Source organism: Colius striatus, chromosome 8 (genome assembly GCF_028858725.1).
Source record: "Colius striatus isolate bColStr4 chromosome 8, bColStr4.1.hap1, whole genome shotgun sequence".
NCBI lineage: Eukaryota > Metazoa > Chordata > Aves > Coliiformes > Coliidae > Colius > Colius striatus.
The window spans coordinates 23,372,385-23,396,410 of NC_084766.1; the positions used below are offsets into that span (position 1 = coordinate 23,372,385).

Genomic DNA, 24,026 nt, shown 5'->3' on the forward strand with positions numbered 1-24,026 from the left:
CTAATTAAAAAAAATGGAATGAAAAAACCCACAGAACATTAAATTTTCCAGGCATTAGCAATATCTGTTCCTTCTGATAATATGAACTTTTTGCAGGTATTTTACTAGCATATTAAGTACAAAATATCAAATTACCATAAAAGTCTCCAAATGGCATATGCAAGGCTGCAGAAGAACCACTCAAAGAAAAAAAATCATGAGAATACACCCAAAATACTGACTGACTCACTCAAATATAATTTGATATGACTCCTCTAACCTAGTGACCTCACTTTGTAGCAAACACTTTACTACCTGTATCAATACGAAAGCATCTTGACAGCTATATTAACAGCATTGGAGATACATGCATACCTTTTGGACCTGCTAGTGCCTACTGACACAATTCTTCACGAAATATATAATGAAAAACTATTAATATTTTTGTAAAATTAACCATATCAAATTCCCACCCTAAGTTACTGCATCTCAAAAGTAAGAAATAATAGGAGAACTAAATCTGCAAGTGTAATGGATGAAAAGCAAAAGGACCCCATTACAGAAAACAGTATGCCTTCAAATGATCTGAATTAAACCAAACATTAGATTTGAACTGTAATACATTAAGCCATATCTGTTTGTGGCACTAGATTTCTGCAAACAAGTATTACAAATTAGACACATAAACTGCCATTTGAGTGCAAGCAAAGTGGTGCCTACATGCCAGATTCCATGTGCAGTGGCACTAACTGTGCAAACAAAAATGAATATGACATTATTTTCCTAAGGTGAAGTCTTTGGAGACTGGGACTGTAATGCTAATACAGTTTTTTAATCCCATCTGCATGCAGAGAGCTGATTTCCAGTACCATTATTTATGTATTTGAACTTGTCCATGTACAAGCAGCTAATATTCATGAGTATCTGCAATTATTAAATAAAGGGGAAAAATACTATTCTGTTTACCTTCCAGAGAGGCCCTTACATGTAATAGATGCCCTAGTAGTCATTATTTTTTCTTACTAGCTTTAAAGTTCCTAAGTTTGACTGTAACAGTTCCTCAAAATGCATATTGTCATTTCTAAAACTGAGCAGCTTACAACATATATAGAAATAGATCATCAAATGAACACATAACAAATAAACAAAATTATAAATATATGTCATCACATCTCATTTCTCTTCAAGTACTTCCTCAGTGTGCATGTGTACCTGAGATAAATCTCAGTCACCACTTGCCCCACACACAAGTCCACTCTCAGCCTTATCCAGTTTGACAAGACTCAAAGTCAGAAATAGAGTAACTTATCACAGAGGTAGTCTTATGCTATCTTCTACCATTTCTTGCTATTCTTTCCTCAATTAAAAGTGGAATAAAAGAGGAAAATATCTCTGTCTTTTTATATGGGAGCTTTTTAATTTGACAGACCTATGCTCTTGAGGCCTTCTTGTGATTTTTGTTGCAGTTTGTTTTGGTTTGGGTTTTTTTCCCCCCAGTGTGCACAAATATAAATTGAGGACATACTGAATTCACAATTTTCAAATAATTCCTTAAAAGTCTAGTGGCTCAGAATTGCCACTGAATCTCCACTAAAACATACTTTTTTTTTTTTTTTTTAATCACCTTTTCTCCCATGTTTTCATCTGTATCACCTCCCCATTAATTCCTTTACAAAGTTAATTTCTTGAGGTAGGCTATTATTTACCAGAAATGTTCTGAAATCATATTTTGGTATAGCAATAGTACACTTTGTCATGATTTTATGTACACACTTCTTTCATTCATTAAGAAAACTGTTACTGTAACTAATACAGTATTAATCATCTAGTTATTTCAAGAAATAAACATCTTGAATATTTTGGAAAATTGCTGGAAAAATACTCTGAAAACTTAACAAAGTTATGAAAAAGGAAACAGTGAGGCTATACACTTATGTGGCAAGAAATTAAAGTGATTTTAATTGAGGTAGCAACATTCAATGTACTAAGGAACTAGCTATCAATAGTGTAAACACATGGATCAGTCTATTCCTGTGTTCAAACATCAGTATAAAAGCAAATGCCCTATGTCCTGGAGGAATATTGCCATTCAACCCTCACAAGACTCAAGAACAATCAGTATCTTAAAGCTAATTCCATTTTGAAATATTCATGTTAAATTATTATATCTTTTATAATCTTTTACAGTAAGTGATAAAATTTTTTAGTATCATAGTGCATTATTGCCAATGTCGAATATCCTTTTCAAGTTTTAGATATGATTCCATTATAGGTATATAACAAATTTATCTTGTCTGCTTTTTGACGATAATTAAAACTTATTGATCTGTCAACCTCCCCTGAGTAATCCTTTGGGGAAGAGTTTTTTTTTTAATGCTGTACACAAAGAAGCACAAATTTATGTTGCTTTATGAAAAGGTGGGATTGACTTTATTTCCTAGAGGGGACTAAAATTATGATTATGTTAAAAAATGGCAGGAATTATCTACAAGAAAATGAATACACACAAGACTTTGACCATTACAAGCCGCTGTCTACAACTACAAGGCCAGTCAAATATTGTCTAATGAGAATTTGTCATTCATTTATCCTTATAAGATGGTGTGAAACCAGACTCTTTCAGCTGTAAATGCCATCACAGTCTATAAGGAACAATAGAACTTAGTGATGGAAATTAGTAACAGAAAGGACTTTTTCTCAGCTATTTCATGCAAAAATCAGAGCTATAAAAACATTAGAATGCAAATGGGACTGTTTCACTTTTAATTGAGACTTCAGTTCCAAAAAATGGACCAAAACAAGCACATCTATACTGATCAGTTAAAACTCAATGTGAGAATATAAAGATCTATAGACAAATTACACACAAAGGGTAGGCCTGAGACCTCTAATAGTAGATGCTGTGAAAGGTGAGAAGATATAGTGAACTAATACTAAATATTTGTTACTCTCACAGAAGCTTAGCTGCTAAAAGCCCTCTTGTTTGTGTAATTTTTGTAATCCATCTACTTATAATGGTAAATTAAACATTTATTTTCAATATATTGCTTGCAATAGCATGATGTTAGGAAGTGTAATCTAACTGGTATCTGTGTTTAAAGCAAGAAGTCTGAAACTGCGTTCCCTGAGAAATTGACATCCAAGTACTAAAAAAAGATAAGTGCATTTGACCAACCAGTTATGGCAAAGATTTAGATTCCTATTTGTATTTAGATTCCTCCTACTTTAAAAAACCCCAAATGTAAAAATTAAATGCCAAATACTAGGATGTTTAGGAGCACCAGAATATGGAAATTATCCATAGAGTTGGATCTCTGTGGAGTATCAAAACATTGCACTGCAATTCAGTGCAGAAGTTGATGTGCTGGAGGGAAGGATTACTATTTGGCAGGATCTCAACAGGCTGGAGGAATGAGTTTACAGGAACCTCATGAAGTTCAATGAAGAGAGATAAAAAGTTTCTTGTCTCTGTGACAGAGCAACCCTGACAACAGTACAGGCCAGGGAAGAACTAACTGGAAAAAGGTTTGCAGAAAATGAACAGAGTGTGCCAGTGCACAATAAATTGAAATCAAGGTAATGGTGAGCTCTTGTGGCATGTAGGGTGGGACAAACACTGGGCTATATTAGAAAGAGTGCAGGCAGCAGGCTGAGGGAAGACATTATTTTCTTCCATGTAGCACTTGTGAGACCAAATCTTGACTAGTGAGTTCAGTTTGATACAAGAAAGTCATTGACGAATTGGAAGGACTGCAGTAGAAACCACCAAGAGAGTAAGATGGCTCAAGACATAGAATCTAGGTCTTAATAACTTAAGTGTCCTATCTCCCAAGAGCCGCCCCATTTTACTGAGCTCTATTGTAAACTGGATCTTTTCCCTCTAATTGAAGATGCACCATGAAGAATGCAAGATCCATTAAGCCAGTAAAAAGCAAAAGCAAATAGAAAGCTTGAGCCAGAGGCTTCATTTGTTATAAAGGTACTGCATTTTGAAAATGAGAAGATTGGATTTTTTCTCCCCAATATCAAGTCACTTTATGAATTTTACAGAGCCTGCAATACATACTTTAATAAAAACTAGATGTAATCCAACATTCTCTATTAGGTGAGCAGTACATGCCAGCTAAAGACTTAGGTGAAGAGCATGTGCCTTCTTGCCAGTCCTCTGAATCATAGCAGAACTTAGAAATCTATCTTTTCATAGTGGGAAGCATCTACGCACATGCAGTGGAATTTAATGATGGAATTTTGCAGTTCCCCCCAGACCAAATGTTAATTTCTCAGACAGCAGATAAACTTTCTGGATCCCTTTTGCAGTCTTTGGTGCTTAAACTCTGCTAAGGTCTATTTTGTAGGTGTAAAAGTAGGTGTACAAACACTGAAAAAAAATTGAAAAGTTAATTCTTTATTATCAGTCTGATTTTTCAAAGTAATGAACAACATTTCCACAGTCTGTTACGAGAAAATCCTGTGTTCTCTATGGGGAAGATGTCAAATACTGTAATTATGTCAACCGTCTAAATGACATCTCTGTAATACTTCCCCGATTCATGAATTAATTTCTCTAAAGGCTGAGACAGGCTGTTTAATTTGGAGAAGACCTGAAATGTGGAAGTTTAGAAGACGAAATGAACTTCATGAATAGGCCTAAGAAATTCAGCAATTTTCTCCAGTCACACTGAAAATAGTGAAGATACAGCTTTTATGGTACTGTGACCCCACCAACTTGGAAAGGCTTAAAAGACTCAAGGAATGCTTGTAAAACGATAGGAGAAAAATCCTGTCACTCTGAGCATGATCTGTTCCTTGCTTCTCCTCAATTTCTCATACTCACAGTTTTCCAAGGTTTGCTTCTAGAATAGTTTCAAATTTGCTAGTTTTGTCATCTCACTCTCCTCAGCCCTAATTATTTCAAATAGCCATCCACTGAATGCATGCTACTTTTGCAAATCATGACTCCTTACATTCACATAAAAAGAAAAATAAAACCAAAGCCCAAAACTGTGTTTTTTGGAATAATGAGTGACTTTGTGACAAGACAGGAAATGAGTTGTTTAGGACTTTATGTTCATTTTACCTATCTTCAGAATTGCAATTAAGAATCCTAACAATATTTATTAATCTATTTTATGGTAATTGAGAAGTAGTATACTTAGATTTAAGAATTTTACCAATTTTGAGGTAGACTTGAGGAAATTACTATTGACAAAGCAGTCTGAGGGGGGAAAGGAAATGTTGTATACAATTACAGTAATATCCATCATTATTGAATCTCCATTCAGTTCTAAGAAAAATGAAAGGCAGAACAAAGGACAATATATGCCAAAACATATTTAGCAAATTTTGAAATTCAATGTTGCTGTTAGATATTTTTGTTACCTCCTGAAGAGGTTTTATTCACATGCACTATGGCTACAGGGCACTAGATGGGTTGTAATCTACACAAATATTGTTCTGAAAAATTAAAATAATGATGTTCAGCTCAGTTCACAACAAAGTACAAATACATAGTATTTACAGAACAAATAGACACTCCAAAGCTTCAGAATATATAAGTTCATAATTCTACTGTAAAACAGAAAAACTTATAGAGGCTCATAGTTCAAGATCCTAGAAGGCTTTGGTCACCTCCAAAGGAAGCTGAAGTGTGACTGTCTCTTCCTCCTCCAGACAAGAGGAAAAAAGACAAAATTGGGGACTGATCTAAACACACAGTATAGGAAGGGAAAGGTAGAAATATAACTCAGGTATTTAGTTCACAATATTTACTCTCACCCCTAGGACACATTGTTCAGAAATAAGTAGTGCTGTACTATGTCTCACACAACTATTTTAATTCCATCCACTGTCCCAAGTCAGAACAAAGTGAAAGCATGACAGCATGTGAGGGAAGGAGCTCATACATCCTTTCCAACCTAACCTCCAAACTGTGCTCTCTCTCTCTCATTGACATCACTTGAACAACTGGCACAGAGAGAAATCAAATGGCTCTACATGAATTCTCTCACTTGAAGTATGCTCATGCTTATTAATTATCAATCGTAGTTGATAAATCCTTGATTGCTGCCTTTCTAAAAAAGAACTCTACAAAACCTTTATTTTAACTCTTTTATGGTACATAGGCAGAAACAACTTTTATAAAGGCAGTCCAGGGAAATTATTTAAAAAGATCATAAATCAGAATATGTACACACTGGCTATAAATTAGACATTTGGATTGAGGCTTCTATTTAACCTTGTTCCACTACAGTATATACATTATTCTGATGTAATGTAAAATTTCATCACTATGACTTTATTGCTGCTCTTTAATTGATACATATTACTTTAGTTTTCTGCTATTATCCCAAAACATAATAATCAATTTTGAATTTTTATTGTTTTATAGATTAGAGAATTACATATTGATAATGTATCATGATATTGTCGTTAATTTCATTGGTTACATACCATGTGGTAGCTATTTTGAATTTACTATCAATTTGTTGGTATTTTAAAACATATTAGGCACTGATTTGTAAATTAAGATGACACACATAAGAACTCTATATTCAGGTAGGCACTTATGATACATTAACAGCTAAGCAGAACAATTAAATACTTTTCGTGTCTGGTATAAGAATTGAACCGCCAGAAAAGCATAGTCTCTATCAAATAAAAGAATCCCTGACACCACAAAACCACAAAATGTAATGAAACTACAAAAGTTTTCCAATAGCTGTTTAGAAAGAGAGCTGTTGGAGGACATATTCGTGTTCATGCACATATATATTAAAATGACTTAAGGTCACGCATCTTTTTTTTAGGAAAAGTGACTGTCAAACATAAGCTAAAGAACATATCACATTGTTTGCTACCATGTCAATTGCAAGAGTGAGTCTAAGATTCTATTTTCTTGTCTTGCACAGAGAAAAATGGAAGATGTATATAGGGAAAAAAGTGAAGTAACAAAACAAAACAAACAAAAGACCTAAACCAGAATTACACACCAGATGTAATAGTTGCAGTGAATGGTGCCTCAGTTGCCTTTAGGGTTGCAGAGAAACCAATCTGCTATCAGAGAAATATGCATTCAGCGCTACAAACCAAAAACTAGTTGTAGTCCTTGTGCCAACATGCCATTTTTGCAAACAAAACTAACCCATGGAATTGGTTTTTTTCACAGGTGATTAGTTAACATTTAGCAACTACTCAAACTTTAAGAAGAACACACTGAACCCGAGCAGCTGAGGGAGGAAGAGGCCATTTTGGGTGTGGCACCTGCAAAGTCAACAGGTGCTTTCTTTGATGAATTCAGACAGACTTCCTCGAAGCAAAATGATGTTTCACATTCAGGGAAACAAACACCTGGAGGGAAAGGGGGAACTTGTAGAAGCTGGAGAAAGGAGGTATATTTTTGATGCCAATTCTTAGGAACAGCTCTTAAATTCTGAACAATTCTAAATGGGTGAAAAAACATTCAAGAAACTCTGGGGGAAGTCAGTTCTTACAAAGTGGACGATAATATCTGCATTTAACTCATGAGTGCCACAGCCTTGTGCTATGATTGGCTGCCATCTGGGCTCCATCTGACAGCAGCAGATTGGTATTCTCTGCACACGTCCTTGCAATTCCTGTCGCCTATGTTTGCTGTCCCTTACACTCACAGACAATAGACTATTTACACAACTATAAACACTTCTGTGATGTACACAAGCAGCATCTATAGTGCAATCATGCACCAGCATTCAAGATCAATCTGGTATTAATATTACACATCTAGCTAATCTTTATACAACTGTTTTTTAATAAATGTTTTTAAAGGTGCATTTTCTCACCTATATATGTTAGAAACCTTTCATTATTTGCTTGCTTTCCTTTATTCCTTATATAATAACAAGTCATTATTGCATGCATAATATTTTTGCTTTCATGTAGGCAACTTTCTTTTAAGCAGAATAGTTAAATAACTGCAACGGGAACTGTAAGTGTGACTGAGAACAGACCAGAGCAGGCTGATATGATTGCACTGCACAGAAATATTTTTTCTTCGTGAACAGCAATTCTGTAAGAAGCCTATCAGCACTGACATACAGACTAAAACTCCTACAGAATCAACAAGGACAGCACTGTCCTTACTTAAAAGAGCAGAAGATGTTACTCCTCTCCATTTATTAAATGATTCAACATTGCGGTATGCCTGCAACTAATTAGTATGATCAACACAGTGCAAGGCAGGAACAAAAGCAGACCAGCCTCTGAGATGTGCTGATGTAAAAGCACACAGGAGTATACATTTTTAAACCCTGTCCCATAATTTATAACTATTACATACCAGTTGTTCCTTGATGGAACTTTCATTCATAAGACTGAATTTAATGTCTGATTAGGCCTGTCTCTGAATTTTAAAAATGACCAGCAGGTTTATTCACTTACTAGTAGTCAAATAACTTTCTTCAAGACTGTTTTATAGTAAACATTATAGAAAACAGAAGGTCAATTACTGACAAGTAAGAACAAGTAAGAATGATACAGATGCATTTAAAAGGAACACATCTGTATATAGAGAGAAAGGTGTATTTGCTAAGTCATATACTTACCATTAGCACTGCAAAGTTACTGAAGTGTGTACTCTGAATGGTGGTAATATTGCCTGCAGAACTAATTATGTGGCACCCTTCTCCCCACCAGCCTCCATGTCCATCTAGAAGGTCAAAATCCCAGAAGGCTGCAATGGGATCTATACCCCGTGCAAAGTGCCTCAACCCTATAGTAATAGGGCTAGTGAGGTTTCCAAAACGGCACCCATCTGCAAAAGCAACAAAATTGAATCAGAACGACAGAGTGGAAAACCATTTATTGATAAATGCTGTGTAAAGAGATCAGATACATTAAACTTTGAGGAAAAAAGCAATAGACACATACTCTTAATGGTCAAAATCAAAGGTAGTGCTCACATCCAGAAAAGTTTGCAATAGTATAAATAAATCTGAACATACAATGCTATGATTTTCGTACCATAGTGTGTTGAAATGATCTAATCATCCTACACAAAGCAGATTTTTTTTCTTTGGTTTCAGATTCTTCAGTTATGACCACTGTTACACTATTGCCCATGTAACTGCAGAAATGGCTCAGATTCATGGTATGATTAATAGCTGAGACAATTCTGCACTTTGAAAGTCACATTTAAAAATTTTAAAACCATTACTATAAATGAGAGCACTATTTCAGTATCACATAAAATTAGTAAAATTGCCTGGGTGAATAGCTAATCGAAATAATGACTTGCTAGCACATACAATATCTCACATTTAGACAAAAGCCTTTAACAACACCTGGTTTACATCCATCGTATCAGAAAGTATACTGGTGAGTATTGATACATGCAACAGGGCACTACTCCCACTCTAAAAGCCTTATTTTTGTCAGTGTCTAGGATGTTAACATTGCCATTTTCATTGTAAAGAGTAAAGCAAGGTTCTTTCCTATATTACCACATTTTAAGAAATAAGCATCTGTAACACTGTCAACAAACAGTAGTCCAAAATTTGCATTCTAGTCATAAAGCATTTCTTTATTTGCAGGATAATTTAAATAAAATCACGCAGACAGGAACAATTGCAAACATTTGTACTATAGAATGAGATTGTTTCCAGCCTCTCGGCACACTGTATACTCCTCTATTCTCTACATAATCAAGTATACCATAGCATTTAGATTAAAGAAAATAATGCATAACATTTCCTCACCTATTTTAGCAAAAACAGCTGGTGTGGCAACCGTCCTACGTTTCCCATCATCTGCAAAATTTGATGAGTTTCCCGTGCTAGGAAAGAGTTTTCCATTCCGAAAGACAATAAACTGCAGCTTGCAAGTGGAGTTATCAACAGATTGCCAGGCTGAAGACTGAGAGAAGACAGACTGTGGCAAATGAACTGAGGCTACTGCTACAGCGTTCTGTACAATGAGAAAAAAAGAGAAACATTTAAAATGCAAATCACAACAGGGTTGCTTTCATGATGTTTTAAACTCCTGTACAAGAAATGTATGCTGCCTTCCTTTTCCAAAAGACTGGAAGCAACCAAAGAAGCACGAGCTGTAACCATGGGAATAGGATTGGTACAGTGCATATTAAAAGGGAAAACGTTTTGATTGAATGTGAGAGTCTATATGGTCAAGCTCCCTGCTGCAGAGGTGAGAATGGTTCTTACCGTGCCTGCTAGAGGGTCCATCAACACTGCAGATCTGATTTAAAGAGACAACCTCTACCAGGTTTTCTCCTTCACGTAAAACAGAATCAGACAACTTACATTAAAACATTTCTCTGACTGGGTACTTAAAGAGTATAAAAATTAATTTTATTAATACAAAAAATTATATCAACAGAGAACTGCAAGTACAGTAAACATCACATTTTATATGTTTTTCGTGCTTCATGTAAGGAAAATCAGTTAGTGCTACGTTTTAATAATGCAGGATAAATACACAGGCACAAATGTAAAAGAAGAAAATAAGATGGTATGAGGAGAAAATGAATGAAGACTGTCAGATCGTTATAATGGCTTTGAGTTGTGAGTGTGTTATACATCCTTTTACAAGCAGATAATTCCCTTACAACAGAGCTATAAAATACACCAAACGTTATGTTCCAAGGACTCCACTCATCAAGTAATTTTTTTCCTGCCAAAGTAGCAAACTAATCATTAAAGACAGATATTTACAAGCAAACACAAATGACGAGCAACAGGAAAATAAACAGGGAGTCTGTCCTGAGCCTTGAAGTGAAAAGTATATGTATTTAAAAACAAACAAACTACAAAGTGTTCTTATTTGCATTTCCCCCAAGGGAAAGCATAGCTTCTGTGCACATAATTTACATAGATTATGACACAGTTTACTCATAGCACATGTGCACTACCTCTTTTAGAAGTAAAACAATAATCTTCACAACTCTGTAAACAAACATGACATTAATATATGTCCATGTACAGGGAGAAATACATACATGAGAGATAAAAGGTGCAACAGAGATCAGCAAACTGAAATGAATATAAGAAGCATCTAGTGACCTCATGATAAATATAGGAGAAAAGCATGAGAAGTCTGTGATGTCATTGGGACGCTTAAACAAACAGATGAAGGCTTCTGTACCATTTTCTTTGTTATCATGCATATTTTGGAAAGGTTTTTCGATTCTAACAATAAAAATGACACAAATTCCTACACTGTAGGCAATGCCACTTTGTAAACATACTCAGGTAAAACAGAGCAAATAGGACATTTCTACGTTAGATTTTAAAACTGCTATGAAGGATTTAATTGGAATTAACTGAGCTAAACATCAAGTACTCATGCTTAGATCCTTTCAAATGCCTAATTCACTAAAGCTGGCATAAGTGGTTTTATCTCACATTTCTGAAAAAGACATATTTTACTTTATGAGATCCCAAAGTGTCTGTATATGCTGAACCTCCAATGATAGCATAGTTTTCAGTAAATAAGTACACAAATTTTTAGGAGTGTCATTTGTCCAACCCCAGATCAATGTTGAGGGCTTATCTGGAGATATACAGAAGTGTAAGAGAAGTTTACACTCTGGTTAACTTTTTATTTATATTTTTTAAAATTATTATTCTGTTCTGGAAAAAGCAAGAACAATGACAAATTACACTAATTATTCATTATACACAAAAAGAGAAAGCTAGAAGCATCTGAATAAGCTTATGATAATGAAACCAACAGCTAAAGGCATTGGGATAAGCAACAATGGGGTATGACTTGACAAAAGCAGTTCTACACAAGCCAGAGAAAACAAAAGGTTTATAGCACTTCTTCTAATCGGGAGATTGTCTAATTCATTGTGTTCTCTAATTTTGTCTCCACTGAGACTTACTGATACTAAGGAAAAAGTAATAGCATAGACAGAGCTTGGCTGTAAGACTGGAGAGGTGCAGAGAAGAGGCTGAACACATCTGAAGCATAGTGAGCTGGCGTGCAGGTCTGAGGACAGGTTTCACAGCTGGGGAAAGACCAAGGTGATGTTCACCCTCACTTCCTCAGTATTGCCCCATCTCTGCCCACACAGAGACACTTCACTTTGTAGTACAAAAGAAAGGAACCCAGTCATGGTGCCTCAAGTCTTACCCACAGAGGAGGAGTCAAATGCAGTGAAGAAAATCTGTACATAGCCTACAAATGGATTTACTGTGGACTGGTTGCACCCTTCAGGAGGAGCAAATCTCACATGTGCAGCAACATCAACTTTCTTACATGGCAAAAGGACATATTTACAGAAAATTATTTCCTTATTAAACTTCAGGAGAGGGTTTTTCCCAATTTGTCTCCTCAAAATGTACTAAGAACATTAAAATTGTAAGATTAACTATTTAATAACCTTTGCTGAATATATCTACAGTCACTTGCTAGGATGCAATTTAATTGTGACTAGTGTCCTATTGTTACTTCAAACAATTTGAACGCAGGCAGTCTGGTGGAGTGATGGGCAAAGTGACAGGGCTCTTCCTTGGCTGAACACATGTACATGTGAAGTCAAACTACTTGCTGCACATCAAATATTTACACAGAAATTCCTCAAAATTAAACAGCAAACTGTCTGCTACAGCATCATGCCTGCCAACATGCTCCTGTACTAGGATATTAATGAAAATGCACACATTGAGAGTGCCTACACATTCACAATGCTGTTTAAAAATATGAATAAATATTTGTGAACAATTTTTACATTTAAAATAAGTGAGAATCTTCTTTTCAATAACATTAGTCATTATTCATAGGAGAGGGAGGATCTGAGCACTCAGGCAATCCCTTACTGTGGCAGAGGACGGATGGAGCCTGACTGGCAGCTCAGTCTTAGATTCTGATGATGTTATATGTGGTGATGAACAAGCCAGTTTCACACCCTTCCCTCAGTTTCCCTCTTACTTGGTGAAACAAAAATGGTGGCATTTCTTTTGCTCTGTAAGGTAATCCACGGTTCAGAGATGAAACAGTATGGGAACAAATTATTACTAAACTCAGTAACATCAAATTCTGAGTGAATCACTGTGCATCAGATGTTTCAAAATCCACATAAATCATCTTGGGACATCATTTCATCACATCACCTAAGATCTGACATTTGTGAGTACACCAGTGGCAATATCTAAGGAAGCTGTTCCACCTCCTAGAGGGGAGAAAAAGCACTAGAGACAGAAACACCATCAAGTGTCCTGCATCGGAACTGCAGCTTTGCAATGACATGGGTCAGCACTGGCATCTCGTATTTTCCTTGAAAAAGCTTAGAGTCTGTGTCAGCAATTTACTAGTTAGGATTTAGACATTCTGTGAGTGTTTTCAAAACATAATGTCAATAATCCCTTCACGACTCCATGTCTTTTAGTCCTGTTAGCTGCATTGTACTGGGATTGATTAGAAAAAGGAAATCGTGACCATACTGTAGGTTTTTCTAAAGACTTTTTTTTTCTGCTGGAAAATGATAGTTTTAAAATAAAAGTTATCCAGAGATATTAATCTATTTGCACATAAATATGATAGAAACAAGGCAAATTTCAAAACTTCCTAGTTATCCTCTGTGTCATCTGCCCACATATTTGAAAATCTGCTGTATGACCTGCAGCCAGGAAAGAGGGCTTATCAGCTAAACCAGCTCTGAGGGTTTTCTGAGAGGACTCCTCGGATCCTGGCTTTTAAGACTTCTTAGAACCTGGGAAACTCTCCAAAAAAAAAAAAAATAAAAGATTGTTTCAAACACTGAATCATAATTAAGAAGTACAGTTTTGCAAGTACTTTTGAAGTTTCATTTCTTGTTGCCATTTGAGAGGGAACAGCATAAATCCAACTGGATCCCAAAAGTTTTAAATGTGAATGGAAAATCTAATTCTGAAGAGGAAATGGTCCTCAGGATATCAGACTCTTGACATTTTTGCAACTCATGCATATGTGACTCTTATTAAAAATGTTTTAAGGGAAAATTGAAAGATTTAAAGCAAACTTTTTACCCCAGGCAGTTTTATTCTGGTCAGTAGTCAATTCCTTATAATCAATGATGGCATTTACAAGGTATTTTCAGGTGTTTAGGAAAGGCAGTCTCGTGCCTTAGGTGCCTTTGTGATATGTTGGCCCTTCTACTTTCACAATTCTTCTGAGTTATTGCACCTGTTTTCAACATTGTTTCCCCATTACCTTGTTCTACTTGTCTAAAATTTAGCATAATATTGAGAGATTCTACACATTATCATACAATCATTATCAATGAAGATATTTGGTAAAACTAAATTATTTTCAGTAGCTCTTCCTACATTTGCTTTGATATGACATTGATTTTGAGTTCAAGCACAGTTTTTCTGTTTGAGATAAATACGTTTCACAGGAAATTATCCAATTTTGAGTACTCAGAACAGTCATAAAGTACATTTTTCCAGTCAGCAATTTTCTTAACTTAAAAACTATCAGCTTAACAAGGAGTCAGAAGAAAAGTGGAGGGGGAAAAAAAAAGAGTAAATGAAATGGCCTGGCAGATAACTGTAAAAGCAGCTCCACTGCTCCTAGATTTGAAAGAATCTGATGAGATGTTTTATAGATTCAGATGCAAGACACCATATATTTTATTAAACACATAAGGGTGTTGCCAAAACAGGGACAAGCTATATAAAGTTATAGTAGCAGTAAACAAAATGTAGAAACTAAGTAACAGCCCATATTACTAAATATGTACTGACTGACTTAATGGTGTGGTCATCATAATAAGATAAAGGAAATAAATTATTTATACATATGCAATAGATTTTATTTAGTCCCTCAAACAAGAGAGCAGCTTCTTAGAAGCAAATGAAGAATGCAGTTTGGGGTTTATGTTAAAGGTTTTGTGGTTATAAGAGAAAACTGAAAAACTTTTTTTTCAGCTGTCTCTCCTGGTAGATATTTAAATAATAATCGTTTGGAATTATCTAAGCACATGATATATAATGACAGGCACTTGGCCCAGCACCATGAGGTTTTAGGTAGATTGATCTCTTCTGGTAGAAAAAGTAACAACAAACAATCCCCAAAAATTAGATGATCTGGTAAAATGCCAAATAAAGATTCTGTAAAAGGAATGGTACAATGCCAGTTTGAAGAAGTATGGCTACACAAGACACATAGTCAGTGACAAACAATTTGTCATGTCCTAAAAACGACAGGTTTTGGTTTTTTTTTAAATGGCAGGACACCAAGCAAGAATGAAGTTCCCAGCTGTGTTATCTACATAACACTATCCCCGATTTGTCACAATTTAACTACTCATTTTAGACTGCTGCTTAAGCAGAAGTCTGTAAAGGTTCAGGGATGACTAGTAAGTGAAAAGCAAAATTCATATTGAGTCCTAGAGGAAAATGGAGACAAGCCTCCAAAAATGCAACATAAAATCACCTGGCTATTGAGATGAAATTGCTAAGCACGTTAGGGTTATTATGTGATAAAGTCATTATGTAGTAATGCTGCAGTCCACATCCTTTTTAATATCTGGAAACCTAAGTACAAACTCCAAGATATCTTTGTTTTAGTCAGTCATAAATGCTGGTTTAATGCATAGTAAAAATGTGGCACCAACAAAAAATATAGGCAAATTGGATTAAAAGGTACAAAACCATCTTAAAGTGTCTTAAACATTCTCATACATTAATAAAAAAAAGTTTTTGAGAGTCACATTACAGCAAATACACGGAAAACTTAGAAAAGATGGTAATATAAAATAATCTTAGAAAATATGTCTGGTAAAAGTAGTAACAGTAAAATTTAAAAGTAGTCTCCACATAAGGACTTTGTATTTTAAATTCAAAGACTTGGCAAACTCAGGAAACTCATTGATAAAAGTTAACAGGATTTATAAGATCAAGAATGGATAAGCAGATCAAAAAAGAAAATTAGTATAATCAGAAAGCCCACAAAAAGGGTAAAACCAACACTGATCGGTGAAACAAAATTTAGGTTTCAAGAAATGGGTGGATACAGTAATAATTTCCAAAACTATTTAATGTATAGCAATTCAGCTCTTCAGATGTATATATTAAAAAAAAAGGACAGGGAAACAAGCAGACCTGAAGAAGCAATAATACATTTTTTATTTAACCTCAATGAAAGTGTTGATGTTTACATACAGACAACGCTCAGATCAATAATGAGAACAAGAATGTAAAAATTACCCCAAATGCCAAAGCAAACTTCGGTAAGAGCTGAATATTTTCATACAAACCTTTGAAAGAACCAACACATGAAATCAAGGAACAATTATAATTTTGTCTTTTTTTAGGAATCTACCAAGTTGTTAATCAAATGATGATGACAGCTCTGTAAAACAATCTACAGTTAGGCTGAATGAGTGTAACGTGTTTGGCGTCTAAATAATAGTCTAGACAGGCATCAATGAACAACTTTATTGCAGACTGCACATCGTTCTCAGCTATGGCTGTCATATTGGTGTGCTTCTCTCTCCAAACACAGGCCACTTGTTAACAAGTTTGAAATAGTTGACTGGCAAATTGTGATGTTCTTTAGGCATTTCTATATGGACCACTATGTCATTGTTTCTGTGTTCCAGTGTTTCTGCATTCCAGTTGCTTATGCATAAGACTTCATTATTAAAACATCCATGAAAATACAGTCAGAAAATAATATTTCTTTCTTAGAAAAGGAAAAAGTATGGAATTCTGCAAGCAACAACTGACCTGTTAATCTCATATCATGAGGGGAAAAAGTGAAACCTTAAAAAAAAAAAAAAAAAAAAAGATAATGCCAAAGGGAGACATGTTAGGGTTACCAAAGGTGAATAATACCAGATCCACATGATAGTCCTCCTTGGTAACTGTTTTTCTACATAAGGCAATACAATTTACCTAATTTCTTTAGTCTTCAATAAAATATTGGATGCTACATAGAAAACTGTTGGCTGAGTTCAGACATTATGCTTTAGTAAGAAATAATGTCAGGTGAATAAGGAACAAGCTAAAACTGATAATAAATTATTTACTTTGAAAGGGGAAAATAGGCTGGAGTGAATATATCCAAAGTTCTATTAAAATTACTTTAGACACTTCTCATTTTTATTTGATGACCTTGAAACAAAGAGGAGTGTCACCTAAAATAATGTTTAAAATCCTGCTTTACAGATTTATAATGAGAATTCTTATTATAAGCTGGTGAAACAGACCACTTTGAAAAGCAAACTACAAGGAAAGGACTTGAAAGCACAGGTCGATCACAGGATGACTCAGAGCCATGCTTTAACAATAAAAAGGAGACAAATACAGTCCAGAATATACAAGATGATACATTTCTATGCCAATAGTATGATATTAAAGGCCTAATCTGAAATATATCACATGATTTTGGTCAACTGGGCTCAGGAAATATCAGTCCAGAATAGAATGGGTGTAAAGGACAGTTAATATGGTCACCATTACAATTTCGTAAGTGCAGAGTGAAAGAATTTAGCTTTATCAGCCTAGCAAAATGAAAGAAGACGCTGTGCCTGCTGTCTTCAAAAATACCAGAGCAATAGCATCTAGGATGGAAGAAAAGTCACATGATCAAAAAGCCAGCCTAGATAGTACATTGATAAATAGGATAAATAGAGGATAAATAAAGGATAAATAGTACATTGGTCAAGAGCAAAAATGGAGACTTAAAGGATGAAAATGTTTCCTAGACTTTATAACAGAGAGGACAGGACAGCTTTCCAGGATCATGGACACACACACACAAAATTACCTGCTCTTGAGAGAGTATTTGAAAACTTTATGGTAGAATTACACAATGCATTAAAAAAGGTGTCATGGTTTGACATGACAGCCATTTCTAGTAAGAGGGAAGGGGCTGTAAAAACAGCTCCTGTAAGAAGTTACTCACAACTCTCCCCGGCTCTGAGCCAGACCCACTTCTGGGGCTGAGCCAATTAGACACCTCCACAATCACTTTTTAAGAAGAAGTCGGAAGAGGAGGTTTCTTCCTCCTTCTTCTTCCTGTTTCTTCCTTCTTCTGTCCCTTCTTCTTCTTCTGGCTGGTGGTGGTGCAAGGAGTAGGAACAGCAACAGAAACAACCATGCAGAGTCCAAAGTCAGTGACGAAAGAGAGGAGGAGGTGTGCTGGAGCAGAGACTCCCCTGCGTTCTACAGAGAGAACTGGTGAAGCTGAGATTCATTCTCATTTCTTTGAAGACCCCGCATCAGCGGTAAAGACTCATTTTGATAATGAGCCCGTATCAGGGGCAGAGATTCATTTTGCTAAAGCTGACCCCGGACCAGGGGCAGCGATTCACTTCATTAAAGGCCCCGAGCCAGGGACAGTGACTATGGCTGGAGGAGGCCGTGTCCTGTGGCGGGGACCCAATTACTTCACTGCAGACCCCGAGACAGGGGGATTTTCTTCATTAAAACTATGTCCAGAAGAGGCCGTGTCCCGAGGGAGGGATCCAATATCCACAGCTGTAACTGTGGGGAGGAACCCACGACAAAGCAGCTCATTAAACTTATGCCCAGAAGAGGCCTTGTCCCAAGAGAGGGACCCTGTAACTTCAGAAACTGCAACTGTGGCAAAGAATCCATGACAGAGATATTCACCAAGGACTGTGTCCTGTGTGAGGGACCCTGTATCGGCAGAAGCCACAGCTGTTGGGAACAATCCACACCAGAGAAGTTCGATAAGGACTGTGTCCCGGGGGAGGAACCCTGTGTTGGGGCAGGGGAAGAATGCCAGGAGTCATCCTCATCTGAGAAGACAGACGCAGCAGAGCCCATCTGTGAGAGACTGACCACATTCCCCATTCCCTGCCCCCCTGAGCCATTGAGAGGGGAGGAGGTAGAGATACCGGGAGCAGTGAGCTGGGCCTGGGAAGAAAGGAGGGATGGGAGAGGGAGATCTTAAAGTGCTGGTTGTAATTTTCTCATCATCCTACTCCCATTTTGCTTTTATTCCATTCCGTTTCTTGTAGAATAAACTCTCTTACTTTCCTCTCTAAGTCGAGTACTGGAGTCTGTTTTGCCCAGAACCGTAATTGGCAGCGAGCCCTCCCTGCCCTTGTCTCAATCCACAACAATCTTGCTTATCTTTTTACTCTCATTTCGCTGGGGCCTCTGCCATCCTAATGAGGGTGGGGGTAAATGGGGGCACTGAGGGAGAGACTGTCGTGGTGCTGCTGTGCTAGCTGGGCCAAACCACAACAAAAGGTTTTGTTTGTTTCTCTGTTTTACAAGAAGAGTCTAAAATTGATTTTTAGACCTCACAAATTCCCTGGATAAAAGAATTCCTGAACTTCCTACTTCTACTTACATTCCCAATGTACAGTTAATATGAGTCCATAAAAACCTCACTAAGAAGAAATAAGAGTTAAAAAAACCTATATAGTCATGGTAGATTCAAGTGACTAACATCTGCAATAAAAGAACATTGAGCATGGAAATTATATTACCATTTTTTTGAGAAATAAGAAAAGAATTCTGCACACATGTAAGAACTGCGGATAGTAAACTTGAAAACTGAACTACTTATTTCATGTATATATCTATTTTAGAAATCTTAAATGTCTCAAAATAGAAAAATTAAACAGATGTCACACAGCATACTGAAAAATGAAGACATGAGCATATTTATGTTCCTTATCTTCCTACTATTTGTCCTTAAAATTGATGAGATCTTTACCATTTAAGTTACAAGAGCTCAGTCTCCTTTGCTGCGTGATGGTCAAGAAAGTAATATCCATCACAGACAACTCTACAATCCTGACTGCTACAATTCAGAATTCTTTATTGTAAGTCAGGCAGAATCCACAATAGACTTGCCATAATGCACAAAGTTATGCCAGAGAGTGCATAAAACTGGCATCCTTAGAATGTAAGAGTTATTAAGCATTGCTTAGGATTTTCAACTGGAATTTAAAGGGTTTTTTAGGGGGTAGATCCTTGAAGTCTTAGAGGATTTTGGACACACCTCAAAATTCACACTGTAACTTTCCGTTGTTTTCATCTGGACTTAGAGATTCACTGCAGCTTCATTTTTAAAAAGGACAGCTTCTGGCAATGCACTCTAAAGGAAGACTCACCCTGTTAGGAATTTGGTTCACTGGGCCCTTCAGGGATGCATTAGCTCCTAGAAATATTACATATTCTTCTGAGCAGCCTGGGATGAAGGAGTTATTTTGCTTTTTATTTAGAAGCTCAGTTCATCTTCAGGCATTAGATATGTGAGATCTTTCTGGAAAAATGATAAGCATATTTGATTTTATTATTACATTGATAACACTGTAGTTTTAATTGTTACAGATGCACTCAGGATGAGCATATGCTAAACTTAGGATTTTTAAATACAAATACATAATAAATAATATCATAAGCTGTCTAGGTGGAACATTTGCTACATATTTATAAAGCTATCACCGTGGATCTTAGGAAGGGCATCATAATTACACAGAATAGCTAACTAACCAAATACCTTTTACAGCTCATTGGCCGATGAATTCAATTATACATAAGCATTACCAGTTTAGAAAAAGGGATCATGTGAATTCTAGCTTCAGCATACTGGCATACATGTGGGTTTTTGCCATGATTACTTTTAACGTACTTTTTTGAAATAGGTGAATTTCATTATTTTTGGCCTCATAACAGTCTTACTTCTGCACAGTCCATAGTTTGGTAATTATTGTATATAAGAAACTGTTAAGAAGGAAAACAAAGAGAATCTTTTTCACTAGTCAGACATATAGTATTAACAAAGATTTTTGTCGAGTTGGAGAAACAGAATTTGATTAAAAACAGAAGACATACTAAGTGGCTTATATGCATAAGAAAAACCACTCAGCTCTAAACAAAATTCACACGTATTTTAATAGAGTGCAGTACATACCATAACAGATTTTATGATCTTTATAAATTCTTAGATAATTTGTGTGTATCCATTTATTGAATATGAGTACATAGTGATGCAACCATTAGGTAATATAGTAATACAGAATGACTGAGTACTGCAACTATTTAACCATATTAGATGATAAGATTTCTAGTTTCACTTATACGGTATTCACACTTAATTAAGCTAGACAAATATAAAGTTCATTTAGTAACATAAGTGGAAATGTAGTGAAAAAAATTAATTCAGAAATTCTTAATAAACTATTTTGATATCATTTTCCTGAGGCAAAATGAGCATTGCATATAAGAAGTACAAGTATTAAGTGTTTTTCTAGTGCTGCCTTTTCATAAAGATGACTGCAGTGAAATGCTGACTTTGCTGCTTGATAACTACTGAAACATTGTCCCTGTCTGATAATGGAGAAAAGCTGAAACTGCTGAAAATAATTTTAGCAATTTGAGTCATTTAGGAAGTGAATTTAAAAGTTCCACACCATGAAACAACTAAATATTCTGCAGACTTTGAATCATTTGGATATTACCCTCAGGAATGATCCCTATTGCCTATAGCAATTAAACAATTCAGACCCAGCATTACTCTTGCAAGACATAACTTGGGCAAGGCATACATTTCTAGAAGTGGATGGGAGATCACTACATTCCTTTGCTTTGCTATATAGAGACAGTATTTATAAAAGCAGCAAGATACTTTTTCTTTAGTTCATGAATGCACAGTCACAGTTTTACTCTATTTCAAGATATAGCTTCACTATACTCTCAATAGTCAAGAAAATGCACCTCCTCAAAAGGAGCAAATGTGATTCCTTCCCTCCTCCTGTTCCCAAACTCAGTTTTACATTTTGAAAAACGGATACATTTTCATCTCCAACTTGCCAAAACTGTAATTTACTCCTGAATTGCAGTCGCTGAGTCAATTTATTAGCTTCTACAGTAGTCAGAAGCATGTGTCATAAGAAAAAAAATGTATAGTTACATTGGCAAGAGAGAGGTTCTGAGTCACAGAAGCATTTTCACATTTGGATGAAAGTACCCAAAATCTCCAGACCCTTGAGTTGCATCATGGTAAAGTGGGTGTATATCAATTATGGCAAGTGTAATTTTATGAGAATTCTAACTGCAATGTTGAGTGTGAAGATGACAGATACTCCACTATAGCTAGTGTCTGTAGTGGTTAGTAGATGCTACTTTCCAAAGCTCCCATGCAAAACCACATACCCTGCTCCATAGGTCTTGCAAACATCTTCAGGATTGTGATGCACCCAGTGGGGACACAAAAGACACAAGACAGAGCTCAGTATGAAAATGAAAAAAAAAGTCAGAATTTAACCTTTCAAGTTCAGTTCTGGCCAAATGCTCTGCTGAACACCTAGTTAGAGCATAAACCAAACATAAATTTGGTATGTATGTATGTGTGTGAAATAAGAGACCATAATTATTACAGGTATTTATCCAAGACTACATTTACATGACCTAATTATCAGCACTAGTGGGTCCAAATTTCTGCCACAGTGGTGATGTAAGGCTTTGTTTCTGTTTTACTTTCTTGACAACTGAACAGAAAAGGAATGGAGGAAAGGAGAACATTTAAAAAGCTGTAATTTCATTAGGATAAGTAAACTTTACCAAGCCATTCTATTTTGGGGCTATGTAGATATAAAACAGATATTATCTATGGAACACTATATTCCCTCATTGCTTTTTTAAAGAAGTAATACAAGTTGTTCTTCTTGCCAGTGATATATTTGCAGATGCATTTTCACCAACAACCTAAACTACAGTCATGAGGAAGCTTTGAAAATAAAACACTGTGGGATGTGGGATGTGTACATAAGTACATTGTATGTATAGCTCATGCGAAAATCTGTTGTGTTGGACCTTTGGTTCAGAGACAAAGCATTCAAAGATAAACAGAACACTTAGACCTCCAGCTAAATCACATTCACTCTTCATTGTGCTTATCATAGATTACTAGTTTATCTGGATAGGCTCCTTAGCCCAGAATGCATATAATTCTAACAGGTGCTTAGAGACAATCTATCTTGATTCATTCTACTAATTTTTTTCTAAGGGATTTGCCACAGAGTTATGTGAACATCAAAAATATTTCCTAGCATTATCCACAGTAAAATCCGGTAACAACCTGAGTGAATGTTCCATCAGACCATGACTCCATCAATCTAGTGGTCTCTTTATACAGTCTTGTTAGTTGAAGTTTGGGAGAAATTTGACACATTTCTTAACATTTCACAGATGTTAAGACGACATCTAGACATATGTGCAAATTTTTCTGAAATCAAATTTTCTAGCTCAACCGCTATGAAACGCTGATGACCTGATAAAGATCTAAAAATAGTAATGTACATTATCAGTTCTTTTCATCAGTCATGACAACATGAAAACCCATAGTTTGTATTAGGTAAGGATGGGTTTATATTTCTGGGACAGTATATTGCTGTTACTGAAGTGAGAATCTTTGAATTGAGATGCCAATGAAGGACACTTTAGCCTTCCTATACAGTGCATGAACATAACTGAGCTCTAAGCAAATCCAGAAGGTGCATTCCTTCATTCCCATTCATTGACTCTTGACAATGAAATTTGTAATACAATAGACTTATAATATATTCCTTTAAATACTCAAATAGATGCTAACTTAGCTAAAGTTTGGTAAGACACAACTTGTATATGAAAACTGAGAACTAAGAACTTCCATCAGTCTTCTCATTTCTTAGATCAAGAAAAATGGAACAACAATAATCTTAATTCTTCCAAATGCTTCCAAAAGCTGCTTTCAGTTTGCAATGTACTACAGAAGCAGATGGGAAAGTATGGCCTTTTTGTTTTGCTCATGGCTTTTGAATTAATATAACTTTTCAAGTATTAGTGCTGCAGGGCCTGCATGCTGGAAAAACAACAGCAACATGTTCATTAAAAAGCAGCTTATATGCCATGAAGTGTTCACTTCTTAAATCTTGTAAATTAGTTATATAAGCAAAATTTGCAATTTAATCAGTAGAAAATGAATTGTTTTACATCGTTATACATACACATTCACAATGGTTTGAATATTTTTGGTCTTTCCCTCTTGGTATACTAATTTTCTAATATTTTGCAGTAAAGGTCAATTCTTCTTAAAGGTAAATT

General features: G+C 35.7%; 1 protein-coding gene across 1 annotated transcript in view; it reads right to left on the bottom strand.

Annotated features, from left to right (window-relative positions):
* Positions 1–24,026, bottom strand: part of LOC104563462 (adhesion G protein-coupled receptor A3) — a 289,529-nt gene that overhangs the window by 41,823 nt on the left and 223,680 nt on the right. Inside the window, exons 13-14 of the mRNA XM_062001296.1 lie at positions 9,711–9,918; positions 8,559–8,767 (exon numbers count right to left, since the gene is read on the bottom strand). Of these exons, the coding sequence (XP_061857280.1) occupies positions 8,559–8,767; positions 9,711–9,918 (417 nt within the window). The remainder of the gene's footprint in view (positions 1–8,558; positions 8,768–9,710; positions 9,919–24,026) is intronic.